Source organism: Galeopterus variegatus, unplaced genomic scaffold (assembly GCF_000696425.1).
Source record: "Galeopterus variegatus unplaced genomic scaffold, G_variegatus-3.0.2 Scaffold13241, whole genome shotgun sequence".
NCBI lineage: Eukaryota > Metazoa > Chordata > Mammalia > Dermoptera > Cynocephalidae > Galeopterus > Galeopterus variegatus.
In genome coordinates this window covers 4743-19068 of record NW_007739352.1, presented here as the reverse complement: position 1 = coordinate 19068, position 14326 = coordinate 4743, and the positions used below count along the sequence as shown (strand labels likewise).

At 31.5% G+C, this 14326-nt stretch overlaps 1 protein-coding gene across 1 annotated transcript in view; it reads left to right on the top strand.

The window, feature by feature from the left end:
• Nucleotides 1–14019, top strand: part of LOC103581520 (kinesin-associated protein 3) — a gene marked incomplete at its 3' end in the record, with an annotated part of 31834 nt that extends 17815 nt beyond the window's left edge. Inside the window, exons 5-8 of the mRNA XM_008563338.1 lie at nucleotides 3797–3896; nucleotides 4987–5111; nucleotides 7580–7678; nucleotides 13841–14019. Coding sequence (XP_008561560.1) covers nucleotides 3797–3896; nucleotides 4987–5111; nucleotides 7580–7678; nucleotides 13841–14019 — 503 coding nt within the window. The remainder of the gene's footprint in view (nucleotides 1–3796; nucleotides 3897–4986; nucleotides 5112–7579; nucleotides 7679–13840) is intronic.
• Between the last annotated feature and the right edge of the window lie 307 nt (nucleotides 14020–14326).

The following is a 14326-nucleotide window of genomic DNA, read 5'->3' as shown; positions in this document are numbered from 1 at the left end:
CACTGCCTTCATGTCTCCATGATTACTGATGTAAAATCGGCTGTCGATCTTATTGAGGATCCGGTGAGCATGTTCAAATTGCTTTTCTCTTGCCGCTTTCAATATTCATTTCTACCAGTTTGACTCTGATGTATTTAAGTGTTGTTATCTTTTGTTAGTTTGTCTTACTTGGAGTTTGTTGAACTTCTTGGATGTGTAGATTAATGTTTTTCATCAAATTTAAGACACTTCTGGTCATTATTTCATTAAATATTTATTTTGTCTTTTTATCTCCTCTTCACTGGGACTCCCATTATGTATGTGTTACTGTTTGATAGTCCCTTATAGGTCTTTGAGGATATTTTCAGTTTTTTTTCATTTTCTGTTTCTCAGACTGAATAATCTCTATTGACCTGCCTTTACATTCATTGATTCTGTTTCTAGTACACATCTGCTGTTGAGACCCTCCAGTGAATTCTTTATTGTGCTTTTCAACTACAGAATTTCTATTTGGCCCTTTTTTATAATTTTTATCTCTATATTGATATACTTTGGTGAGACATCATTCTCATACCTTCTCATATGGTTTACTTTAGTTCTTTGAATATATTTATAATAGCTGTTTTAAAATTTGTGTCTCCTAAGTTCAATGTCTGAGCCTCCTCACGGACAGTTTCTATTGAATGCTTTATTTCCCAAGTATGGACCATACTGTCCTGTTTCTTTGCATGTGTAACATTTTTTGTTGTTGTTGTTGAAATAATATCATGTGGCAACTCTGGAAATCAGATTCCCACTAGGGCTTATTATTGATGCTGTTTGTTTAGTTTTAGTGAGTTTCCTGGATTACTTTTGTAAAGTCCATATCCTTCCTCTGTGTGGCCACTGAAGTCTCTGCTCAGTTAGCTTAATGATCAGCTAATGACCAGCCAGAAATTTCCTTAAATGCCTTACAGTAAGTTGCTCAGCCTTTGCTGAGGACCTCTGTGTGTGAGTTGGGGCATGTTTTCAGTGCTCAAGCAGGTAGTTTACATGCCTTCACCTTTACTTTCTGTTTGCACATTGCCTCAAGTTCATCCAGAGACAAGAGATTAGGGCCTTCTTAGGTCTTTTCCTGGCATGTGCATGTCCCTGCACCTGTGCATGCCCTTTTAGATTCCCAGGAATATGTTAGGGCTTTTCAAAGTCCCTGGGAATATCTTATTTCCCAGTTTTTCCTTTTTAAGTTTTTTGGTGAGCGTTTTGTTAACCCTCATCTGGTAAGGCTGCCTCAGGCAGCTGTGTTTTGCCACCAATAGTTTTCAACAAATACCATGATTAAAAGGCTGTTTGCACAGAGCAAGCTTTGAGTCAGGTCAAATAAAGACAGACCCCTAGGATAGAGCTTTTTAGCATGCATTGAGATAGGTTAGGTAGTGACAGTTCTCTGGGATGGGGCTTTTGGGGAACTCCAGACCTTCTGTCCATTCAACCCTTGCCAGACTGCTGGTTTTCACAGATATCACAGTTGTAATGCTGTTTGTTTTCAAGGCTACCACACTGCTGCACAGAGGGGATAGAATTAGGACAAGTTGAAAGGGCACAGAGCACACTGTTCTTAACAAGATTCAGCCATTTTTTTGATACATAACTCTGTGAATTGTTACAAGCTTTAGTTAATTTCCACAGTTCTGAAAGGTTGGTTTTGATGATTTTTACCTCTTTTCTCATTTGCTTAGGGAGGAATGAATTTTTGGAGGTACTTCCTCTGCCATTCTGGAAGTGCTTGGTCCTAGAATTCATTTTTGTTAAAGGTGGGATGTTAGAGATGTAATTTTATTTTTTTCCATATTGGATAGCCAGTTATCCCAACCTAGTTAGTGAACACTCCTTACTTTCCCAAGTATTCGAAATGCTTCTTCTGCTATATGTCTACTATTCTTTTTTTGAATAAATACTCTTGACAACTTATTCTGTGCCAGGTACTATTCCCATATATTTATGGATCTGTTTTAGTGCTTTCTCTTTCTGTTCCATTGGTTTATTTGGCAATTCCTATACATATACCATACTGTTTGCTGTTGTTATATTTTGTGTTTTGACTAGAGTAATAGAAATGCACCAGTTTGATTTTTTTTTTTCTTTTTCAAAATTGTCTTTGCTGGTCTAATACTTTTGTCATATATCATTTTGAAATCATTTTATTGTATTCTGTGAAAAATTGTAATGGAATTTTGATGGTGATTGCACTCAGTTTATAATTAATAAATTCTGGGTTGTCTTTTGACCATTTTTAAACTTTATATTTTCTTTGGCTATTTTACCTTCATATTTTCTTAATAATCTATGTACAATTTCTATAACTATATTTTTAGCAAGACATTTCTCTATTCTATACTAAAGAAGAAAAATGAAATAATATTTGGCAAATAAGTTACTAAACCTATGCCTTAGTTCATGACATTGTGGAACAGTATTTCTACATAAAACGGTATTTTAAGAAATACTATTTCCTCCGGATTATAATGCTCAAATGCCTTTGGGAATTACTGGATTGAACAAAGCTGAACCAGATTCTTTATTTAAGTAGGACTTTTTGGAGCCGTTGCATGTTAATGTACATTACCTACCTATTTATTAGACTCCTAATTTTGTTCAAAGTATATACTATTGCAGTGCTCTGCATTGTGCATGTGAATTACACTGAAATGCTATTATAGGATGTATTTTACTTTGCTAAAAAATTTATTACTAAGTAGATTAATAATTAGAGACTCCTAATTTTGTTCAAAGTATATACTATTGCAGTGCTCTGCATTGTGCATGTGAATTATACTGAAATGCTATTATAGGATGTATTTTACTTTGCTAAAAAATTTATTACTAAGTAGATTAATAATTAGTACTTAATTCTTGTTATTTCATAATCTGAACAGCCAGAAAGCTCAAATATTGAACATTTTTATTATTTAGTATTATTATTATAGTAAATGCTGATAATGCAGTTTATGACAATAATCTGTAATAATAATAATTTAATAATACAATAGATCCTGAGTACCTATTTTAATTATGTTTAACTATGATTTCTATATTTTAACATATATATTTTATTCTAATTACTTTAAGAATTGGTAAGCCCGTTTAACAACACTAATTTGAAACCAGTTTCATTTTACTTATATTTACTTAATATATGGTAATTTTTGTTAATCAATTTGTTAATTTTACCTCCTCAAGATAAAAATCTGGCTGAGATACTTATTAACCTACTCAGCTAACTTTGTAAAAGATTCTTCATTTTATTTATGTCTGTTGGCATAAATTTAATATATACTTAAATGAGACTTATTTTTGTGTATAAATTTTATTGGTTACTGCATTAATGGAATAATGTTAATCTGCTAAACTGCTCATTATTTTTTCTAGACTTATTCTAATTTTTTGTGTATTATCAAATGTGTTAACTCAGATATTAAAAAAGAAAAAAATTGGTACTACAGTAGTAAAATTACGAATGGAAATGCAAGTCAAGGAAAGAATGGCCTTTTTATTATTTTATTGTCACCCATAATGTATATATTATATTGCTTTATCTAAATCACATTTTATTTTTCTGTTTCCATATAGACTTGAAGCTGCATGTTATGAATTTTTAAGTAAAAGTTATCTTTTAGTTTTAAAAATAGCTTTCTCTACTGGAAAGAAGCATCCTACTTTTTTGTCTCAGTTCTGTCTTAGCTTTGTTATTTATTAATAACTAGACATTTAAAACCAATCACTCCTTATACAAGAGGCAAGGCGAATGATCATTTTTGTATGTTTCCTTTTTCTTTAGAAACTGCCCTTGGTGCATTAGCAAGAGTCCTGAGAGAAGACTGGAAGCAAAGTGTTGAGTTAGCTACAAACATAATTTACATCTTTTTTTGCTTTTCCAGGTAAGTATAAATATTGTTATATAAAAGGGGTAGTCTGCCTCTATTGCTGTCTCACTGTGTCATTGGTTCAGTTTGTAGATCACTCGTTCTCTCAGTCTTTCTCTGAATCTGCCTATGCTTTGCTTCTGCATTCTTTTATTTCTGTTTCCCATTCTTTGTCTTGCTCTCTGTTATTCTGTCTGTACTCACCTATGCATATATACACACACAATGCGATAGTGTGATGGTTTAATTTAAGGGTATGGGCTCTGGCAGTAGACTGGATTTGAATTAAAGCCCCACTATTTATTAACTGTGTGATCTTGGTTACATTACTTAACTTCTGTGTGCCTCAGTTTTCTTGTGTGTAAAATTTGGATAGTAATAGTGGTACACTTTTCAGATAGTTTTTAGGATTAAGTGAATTGAGAATTAAAATACTTAGAATAAAGTCTGACCTAGAGTAAGCGCTTAATAAATGTTATTGTTATATATACATGTATATGTGCAAATGCATACCTATTATGTATCCATATTTATTATTTATGCATATGTTCTTAAGAAAGAAGATGTTTATTGAGACATTGTGAGAAGCTTCTAGCCAATTTCTGGAGAATTGCTTGCTCTATTCTAAAAATGCACCAACATTAGCAAATAAATATTTATTGACTAAATATTTTGATGAATGAATTGTCTAGGAAACGTGTAAAACCTGGTTACTAATACTTTACTAGTTTATTCTCTGGTGTCCATTGTATACAATAAATAAAATGTATGTCTAATATTGTTTCATTATGAGTTTTATTAGACAGTAGTCTGAAAATTTATTTTGAGATAATCTGAATAGTTAATATGGTGGTTAATTACACAAATGTGTGTAATTTCTAACTGCTAAAAAATAATTATATTTCAGGTAAAGGTGGTATGTTAACATATTTAAAGTGATCTTATAATTTCAAGTCTTCCTAGTATACTGTAGATATATTCATTTATTGAAATATGTATATAAAATTATTTTCTACATGGTTTGTGTCAATGTTTACTGAAAAAAAATTTCCTGTACCTATAAAATGTATTCTTTTAAATGTATATTAAAATCTCTTCTTTTAAGCTTTTCTCAGTTTCATGGACTTATCACTCACTATAAAATTGGAGCTCTCTGTATGAATATCATTGATCATGAGTTAAAAAGACATGAGCTTTGGCAAGAAGAACTTTCTAAGAAGAAGAAGGCTGATATCCTTTTAGAGTGGCATTTTGACCCTCTGTTACCTATTGCTTGCTATAAGCTTTGGATGGATGGATTGATCTTGTTCTTTCTTTCTCTCTTTTTAACTGCTAATCGCATTACTTGGAAACAATGAAAGAATGTGTTGAAGGTTAAAAAGTAGATTGATACTGTCAGAATGAATATAGTTTGACATGTACTTTTTGTATCTTCACAACTTTGATCAGTTAATGAGGTAGAAGGAGCAGTTAATAGTGGTGCTGGATAATTGAATAGGTGAGTCTGTAAGTGGCTACACCATTATGTCTACTAAGATCCTTTGGTTAGCTGAAGCCTGGCTCACCACTGCTGCTTATGTACTTCTGAGTACCAAGATGACTTTGACTGGAATGGTTGTAAATTTGGTAATTTATCTAGTTTGAAATTCTATTTTCCTATTAAGTTCTGTTTTTCTAATTAAATGCAAAAATACTTTTGTTAATAAATACAGTTTTAGAAGCCTATAGAATGATAAAACCCTGTGAAAGACACCTTAGAAATTATCTATTTTAACCTACCTTGCAATATAGGAATCTTTTCTGCAGCTTCCCTGCCAATTGGTATACAGTCTCTTCTTTATCAATGTCACTACTTATTGATTTAGCCCATTCTGTGGTTTGGCGTTCTATTTATTATACTGTTCTGTTGCTTAGTGAACCAAAGTTCACTTTCCAGTAACTTTCATCCCTTGATCCTTGTCTTGTATACTGAAGCAATGTGGAATAAGTATATTCTCTTTGGCATTACAATTCTTCTCATATTTGAAGATATTTATCATATTGCATCTACAACATAATATTTTTAGGTTGAAGATTTGGGCTTATTGATGCCATCCTAACATAACATGTTTTGCAGATCAACAAGCCATGCTGGTAACTTTCCTTTGAATCCAGTGTTTATTGACGTCTTTTAAAAAGTGAAAACATTATTTCTGTTGTACAGAATACCATGTTTCTGAGCTCCCCTTTGTGGAAAAAGTGCACCTTGTTCTTATATTAATTTTGGCCTTCAGAGACCCTGAGGCTTGAATTTTATCTAAGCTGTGATATATAAGTTAATCCTGGGTATTCTGTACAGAATCTCTCAGGCTTTTATTATTATCACTTGGAACCTTAAGACACTATAAAATGCACACAAGCTTTGACTTTTCTTAATTAGGATCTTTCCAGGTTTAGAAATTTTCTATGTGTGATATAAGCTTCTTGCATCTACATTGGTAATTATCCTCAACTATGTGGATAACTCAGAAATCCTGGACACGTTACATCAGTTCTGGCATCCAAGACTCCAAAATGGTTTAATGTACCCGAAATTCATTTAAACTGGAGTGGTATGGAGAGAACCACTAATAGGACTTTTTAACAACCATTAATTTACATTTTGTGTTTGTTTGGTGACAAGAACTGTTATTTTAAGAAATATTGTATTTCTATATCAGACACCATTGGTTTTAAGACTCACCATTGTTTATGAACCACTAAGAGAGGAAATTATGCTTCCAATTAAACTATGACACATCATGGATTATAAGACACATCCACATTTTGGAGATATTAAGATATGAGGAAAATGTATGTCTTAAAATCAATGGATTATGGTAATTGAACGGATATAAAAAAGACATCAAAATTCTAGACATTTCTTCTGAAATATTACTATTTTATTAAGTCCTAAATTTCCTTATCTTTTGATACACGTCAACAAGGTCAAGTGCTTTGACTCATATTCTGGGGTCGAATACTTCGCAATTATGGTAATTGAACGGATATAAAAAAGACATCAAAATTCTAGACATTTCTTCTGAAATATATTAAGTCCTAAATTTCCTTATCTTTTGATACACATCAACAAGGTCAAGTGCTTTGACTCATATTCTGGGGTCGAATACTTCGCAATCCTGAAGTAAAACTGAAGTAATTGGTTATTGCTGCAGATGTTCAGGGGACAAGTTTGGACTAAAATATGTGATTTTTAAAATTTGTTTACCTTCAACTTTGGGATATTTTTCTTTTGGCATCTCTAGTCTAATCCCCATCCTTTGAATATTCTGGGTGTCTGTCTGAAGTGGAATCCAATGTTCTTAGTAACTAAATCACTCTCTAAGGCAATAATCTGTTTGGCTCATGGACCCACTTGATAATCTGTTGGAAGTTATAGACTTGTGCACGTATATAAAACATTTACATATAATTTCTGGGAATTCAAGTATTTGGTGAGGTTGAAACAGTTGGTCAGGAGTCCAAGGGAATCCTTCAACCCTTGGCTAAGTCAGGTTATAGCACAGTTATTGTGCAGAGAACATTTTAGTTAAACTGTTGGTTAGAGAAAAGAACTGTATGAAGTTGCATATAAAATTTAATAGTATTATTGTTCATAGTATTTTTCAGATTTTCTTTGCTTCAATGAGTATATATTATCCTTAACTTAAGTTGTTTACCTGATGAAGACCCTGAAAACCAAACTTTAAGAAAGGATTATGAAAAAACCTTTAAAAAATACCAGGGACTTGTGGTAAAACAGGAACAGCTGTTACGAGGTATGAATTCCTAAGCAATAAGAAAAGCAAGAATTTACCCTAAATACATTTGTTTTGTTCTGTTTTTGTCATACCAGTAAAGCTAATACCAGAATAACTGAAAGTTCTACAATTAATGTGTTATGAGTTCTTCTGTCTTTAACATAGATAATAATGTTTTAAATTTACTCTACTTTTTTTCCCCATTTAGTTCCTAAATGTATATGTACGTATAATTTTACTCAGAGAGAATTTTTAATCTAATTTGTGACCTTTTCAATATTAAGAATATTTGTCTCTCAAAACCTAACATACTTGTTTTAGAAAATGAATTATTTTATTGCTTTCCTGGGAAACTGATGTAAAAATTTTCAAAGTATTTCTCTTGTTTAATAGAAAATGATACCTTGTTTCTGAGCTTTATTGAAAGATGTAAAATTTCAATAGTATGGTTTCTCAGTCATTGATAAGATGCAAAATCTTATGATAGTGAGAATGATATGAGGCTTTTAAGTATGTATTCAATTCTTGGTACATGGCTATTGATTTTTAGTTTGGCTCATTGGTCATTTAATTGACTTTGTACATGGAAATATTTGATGTCTCCCAAAATATTTTCATCTCCTAAGAATTATTAGCCATTTTAACGCTACTGAATATTTAAAATATTTGAAATTAAGTAATTTAGCTCAACCTGTTAGAGAAAATGCCAGGTTTTCAAAAGTTAATTTTGAAATGGACTAGAAAGTAATAAGTATTATCCATGTTAGCATATAATCCAAAATGCATCACATCTCAAGAAATCAATTGTTTTTTATGTCAGAGTTTCAAACACTAAATTGATTTTTTAACCTGTAAAACTTTAAGCTCTGTTTCTAACCAAATATTTTATTTTTGCAAATATTTTATGCTCTCCTAACAGTTTTATTGAGATATAATTGGTATATAATTAACTGTACAATTTTAAAGTATGCAATTTGATAAGTTTTAGCATATGTTAATACCCATGATACTATGACCATACTCAAGATAAAAAACATATCATCGCTCCCAAATATTTCTCATGTCTTTGTAATCCCTCTCTTTTCTTTCTCCCTCATTCCCAGGCTACCACTGATCTGCTTTCTGTCAATTTAGTTAGTTTGATTTTCTATAGTTTAATATAAATGGAATCATATAGTATGTTTTCTTTTTTTGTCTGTCTTCTTACACTCAGCATAATAAAAGATTCATCCATGTTGTTGCATTTATCAATAGTTCATTCCTTTTTATTATTGAATAGTATTTATCTGTATTCACCTGATGACGATCATTTGGAATATGTCCAGTTTCTGGCAATTACAATGCTGCTGTGAACATTCATCTTCAAGTCTTTGTATGGACATCTGCCTTCTTTTCTCTTGTTTAAATATTTAATGATGGAATGGCTGGATCATATGATAGGTGTATGTTTAACTTTACAAGAAACTGCCAAATGGTTTTCTCCAATGGTTATACCGTTTTACATTCCCACCATCAGTGTATGAGAGTTCCTGTCGTTTTACATCCTCACAAATACTTAATATGGTCACTCTTATTAATTATTGATAAGAATGACCATATTAATGACTCGTATTAGTAATTCATTAATTTTAGCCAATCCAAAACATACGCAGTGTTACCTTATTATAGTTTTGATTTGAATTTCCCTAGTGACTAAATATGTTGAGCATCTCTTCATGTGCATATCTGTCATCTCTATATCTTTGTTGAAGTGTCCCTTCATATCTTTTGCCTATTTTTAAAATTGGATTGTTTTACATATATTCTGTATATGTCGTGGATACAAGCCTTTATCAGATATGTGACTTGCAAAAATTTTCTCCTAGGCTGTGATTTATCTTTTCATCCTCTTAAAACATCTTTCGAAGAACAGAATTTTACATTTTTTTGAAGCCCAACGTAGTGTTTTTTGTATCATGGCTTTGGTATTGCATCCAAGAAATAAGAAATACTTTTCTAACTAAAGGTTACCACGATTTTCTTCCATGTTTTCTTCTATAAGTTTTATAGAATTAACTTAGAATCAGCTTATCGATTTCTACAAAAAAAAATTGCTGGGATTTTGCTTAAGACTGAATTGAATCAATAGATCAATTTAGGAAGTACTGACATTTTAATATTCAGTCTTCTGACCCTCCCCAAAGTATACCTCTCCATTTACTTAGATCTTCTTTTAATTTTCCATTGTAATGCTTTATTTTTACTCTATAGGTCTTTTTTTATCTTTTGTCAGATTTATCCTGAAGCATTTCATATTTTTTGTTGCTATTTTAAGGGCTCTTTTTTTACATTTTGAATTTTTGATTGCAGTTTAACAATCTGTAAACTGCTGTTAATTTTATCTGGTATAGTTTCATTGTTTTTTCTCTATATTTATGTTTTCTGTTTCATTGATTTCTACTCTGATCTTTATTATTTCCTATCTTCAGCTTACTTGGGGTTTAATTTGCTCTTATTCTATTGTTATTTAAGATGGAAGCTGAGGTCATTTGTTCAAGACCTTTCTTCTCTAATACCAATGTTTAGTGCTAAAATTTCCCTTTAAGAACTGCTTTGGCAGCATTCCACAGATTTTGATATGTCCTGTTTCATTTCCATTTTCATTCAGTTCAGGATTTTTAAAATTCCACTTTATCTCACTTGTTGGCTTAGCTGTAACTCTTTTGTTATTTTATTGATTGCTTTAAGGTTTATATTATACATCTTTAAACATAAGTTGTCTGTGTTTAAGTATACATTTTTAACTTATTATAAGATAAATCTGCTGTCAAATGAAATTGTACCATTTCATGTTTGTTGTCTTAGCTGTAACTCTTTTGTTATTTTATTGATTGCTTTAAGGTTTATATTATACATCTTTAACCATAAGTTGTCTGTGTTTAAGTATACATTTTTAACTTATTATAAGATAAATCTGCTGTCAAATGAAATTGTACCATTTCATGTTTGTTGGTAGAACCAGTTATTCCCTCCCTGCTTTTATGCTATTATGAGATTTATTATACTTATACTTATGAACCTTACACTGCATTATTATTTTTGTATAAACAATTTTACTTTAAAGATATTTAAATAAGAAAATAATTTTCTATATTTATGTATGTAGTTACTGTTTTTACTGATTTTATTTTTTTGTATAGATCCATATTTTTGTCTGGTGTCATTTTTCTTTCTGCCTGAGGGATTTCCCTTAATATTTCTTATACAACAGATTTACCAGTAATGAATTATTTTATCTTTTGTATGTCTGAAAAAATCTTTTTTTTTTCTTTTTTGAAATATTTTCACTAGGTTTAGAATTCTGTGCTGACAGAGAAGCAACTCTAAAAGATGTTGCTTCACTGATGTCTCACATTCTTTTTGATAAGGTCTGTTATCATCCTTATCATTGTATATATGATTTCTTTTCTTTGGCTATTTTTAGGATTGTCTCTTTATCATTTGTTTTGAGCAATTTGATTATCATGTGCCTTAGTGTAATTTTCTTCATGCTTTTTGTTCATGGGGTTCAGTAGCTTATTGGAACTATGTGCTTATAGTTTTCATTAAATTTTGATATTTTTCTGTTTTTTTCTTCAGGGACTCCAATTACACATATGTCAGGTCACTTACTGTTATTCCGCAGTTATGTGATACTTTTTTTCTCAATGTGATTAATTTTGTATGTTTTCTATGATTATATCTTCAATTTCACTACTCTTTTCTTTCATCTTTAAGCTGCTGTTAATTTCATCTTGTATATAATCTTAAGCATTGTAGTTTTTATGGCTAGAAGTTTGTATATTTTTCGTATCTACCATGTTTCTATTTAACTTTTAGAAGATCTGGAATACAGTTGTATAATTTTTAATGTTCTTGTCTGATAATTCAAAACTCTATGTCAGTTCCAGCACAGTTTTGGTTGGTTGTTTTTTCTCCTCTTTACGAGTTGCATTTTCCTGCTTCTTTGAATGATTGATAATCTTTGACTGGCTGCCAGACAATGTGAAATTTACATGTTAGGTGTTGTATTTTTTCATTCCTATAAATATTCTTGAGCTTTGTTTTGGGCCATAATTAAATTACTTGGAAGCAGTTTGATCCTTTTGGATTTTGCTCTTATAATTTGTTAGTCTTGACATGAACAGCATTTAATCTAAAGCTAATTATTCCCCATTACTGAGGCAAGACTTTTCTGAGTACTCTACCCATTGCCCCATGAATTATGAGGTTTCCAGTATAGTTGGTAGAAACAGGCATTATTTACAACTTTGTGTGAGCACCATGTGCTTTTTCTTCTACTCCTTTCATTTTGTTCTGTCGCCACCCTCAGTGGGATTCCTAACCTACATGTGCCATTTAGTACTCAGCTCAATATTCAAGGGAGACCTCTGTAGATTTGCAGTGTTCTCTATGTGCAGCTCTCTCCTTGCCAGTACTCTTTTCTGTGAACTCTAGCAACCTTGGCTTTCTTGGACTCTTGGCTCCATCTTCTCAATTCAGGGATTCTATCATGTTCTGCCTGATTTCTCCCTCCCTGTGTTGTGACCTGGAAAGTCAAGGCTTTATTCTGAGTCAGTCAGGGCCATCTCATTTGTTTCTTATTTCTCAGGTATCACTGTCCTTCACTGACTGATGTCCAATGTTGTGAAAACCTTTGTTTTGTATATTTCAGTCTGGTTTTTTGTTGTTGTTTCAGATGAGGATTTAAAAATCCAATTTCTGTTTATCTATTGTATTAATTTTGTTATAACAAATCACCACAAGCTGGGTGGCTTAAAATGACAGAAATTTTCTCTCTTATATTTCTAAAGGCTAGAAGGCCAAAATCAAGATGTCATCAGGGCCATGTTCTCTCTGAAGACTAGAGAAAAATCCTCCTTGCCTAACAGCTTTTGGTGCCTCCCAGCAATCTTTGGTGCTTCTTTACTTATAGCTGCATCACTCCTATAACTGCCTCTATTTTCACATGGCCTTCTTCCCACTATATCTGTCTCGGTGTCCTCTCTTATTAGAACACCAGTCATTGGATTCATGATCTGCCCTGATCCGTTATTACCTAACCTTAACTAATTACATCTGCAAAGACCCTATTTCCAAATAAAGCCACATTCTGAGGTTCTGGATTGACATAAATTTTGGGATGACACTATTCAATCCATTACATCTATCTTGACTGAAAGCAGAAGTCTACTATATGCTTTTACAACACAACTTTAAAACCTTTTAACAATGCCTTGCATGGAAAGTCAGCATGAGGCCATAGTGTAATTGTGTGAGCTTTAAATTCTGATGGTTTTGAGTTTTAATTTAGCTCTATCGTTTTCTAGCTGTGTGGCAGGTTATTTAATTTCTCTGAACGAGGCCATAGTGTAATTGTGTGAGCTTTAAATTCTGATGGTTTTGAGTTTTAATTTAGCTCTGTCGTTTTCTAGCTGTGTGGCAGGTTATTTAATTTCTCTGAATCTGGGGTTCCCCGTCTGTAAAATTTTTAGAATACTTATTTTTTCATGAAATTTTTTTAGAATTAAAATATCAACTAATACAGTGCTTGGCACCCAATAGGGATTTAATAAGTGTGATTTGCCTTATCACCTCAAATATTTGTTAAATAAATAAACTTAACATTTGTCTACTTATGTATACACAAATGCATGTATTTCTCCTTCTTTTCATAAAGGTGTAGAGGAGGCTTACAAGAATACATGAAATGCAATACTAAAATAATGAGTAACATCAAGGCCATAAGAGAGCAAAAAAACTATGTTGACCATAATAGCCTATATAATTCTGACAGAAACCTTTTAAATCTAACTCTGAAGCTTCCTGTCAATCAGAGAAAAACGGAAAACGTCATCCATTATATAATTTTTTATATATTGTATGTTTTGTTTTAGGATGATTCAATAACTTCATGGAAAGATTTGTATTACCTTTTAATTCTGTTTTTTTGTGAACTTTTTGAAGTACCCTCATACATATACCTCACTCAGTAACTTAATAAATGTTTTCTAATGAACCAATTACTAACCAGTTAAAGTTTTCAAAATAATGTATTACCTTTTTAGAACTATATCTGTTACTTTGGTAAATAGAAATGATATTTTAAATTATTGATTCGATTTACCAATCATTTAACTCTCATTTGTTTTCCTTTTCTAGTTGCTCTTTATCTGCTTCTGAATCTTGCTGAGGATACTCGTACAGAACTGAAGATGAGGAACAAGAACATAGTTCACATGTTGGTGAAGGCTCTTGATCGGGACAATTTTGAGCTGCTTATTCTAGTTGTGTCATTCTTGAAAAAACTCAGCATTTTTATGGAGAATAAAAATGACATGGTAACTTAACAAAACTCCTTCTTGAAACAATCCATGTTAGCCATTTTCAAGTTAAAATATTTTGATAAAATCTAAACACTTTATCCCCTACTGAAGATAATTCCGAATGAAGATTTTAAAATAGCAGTAACTCACTGAAATGACTTTATTAGGAAATATATCTCATATTAGTTAATATTTTAGAAAATTGTAGCTTTCTGGATAACATATTTTCTAATATATTATATAAAATGGATCTTGCCATATTAAACATTATATATAGAAAGTACCTCAATTTTAAAATTGTACTTTAGAGTTATCTGATCTT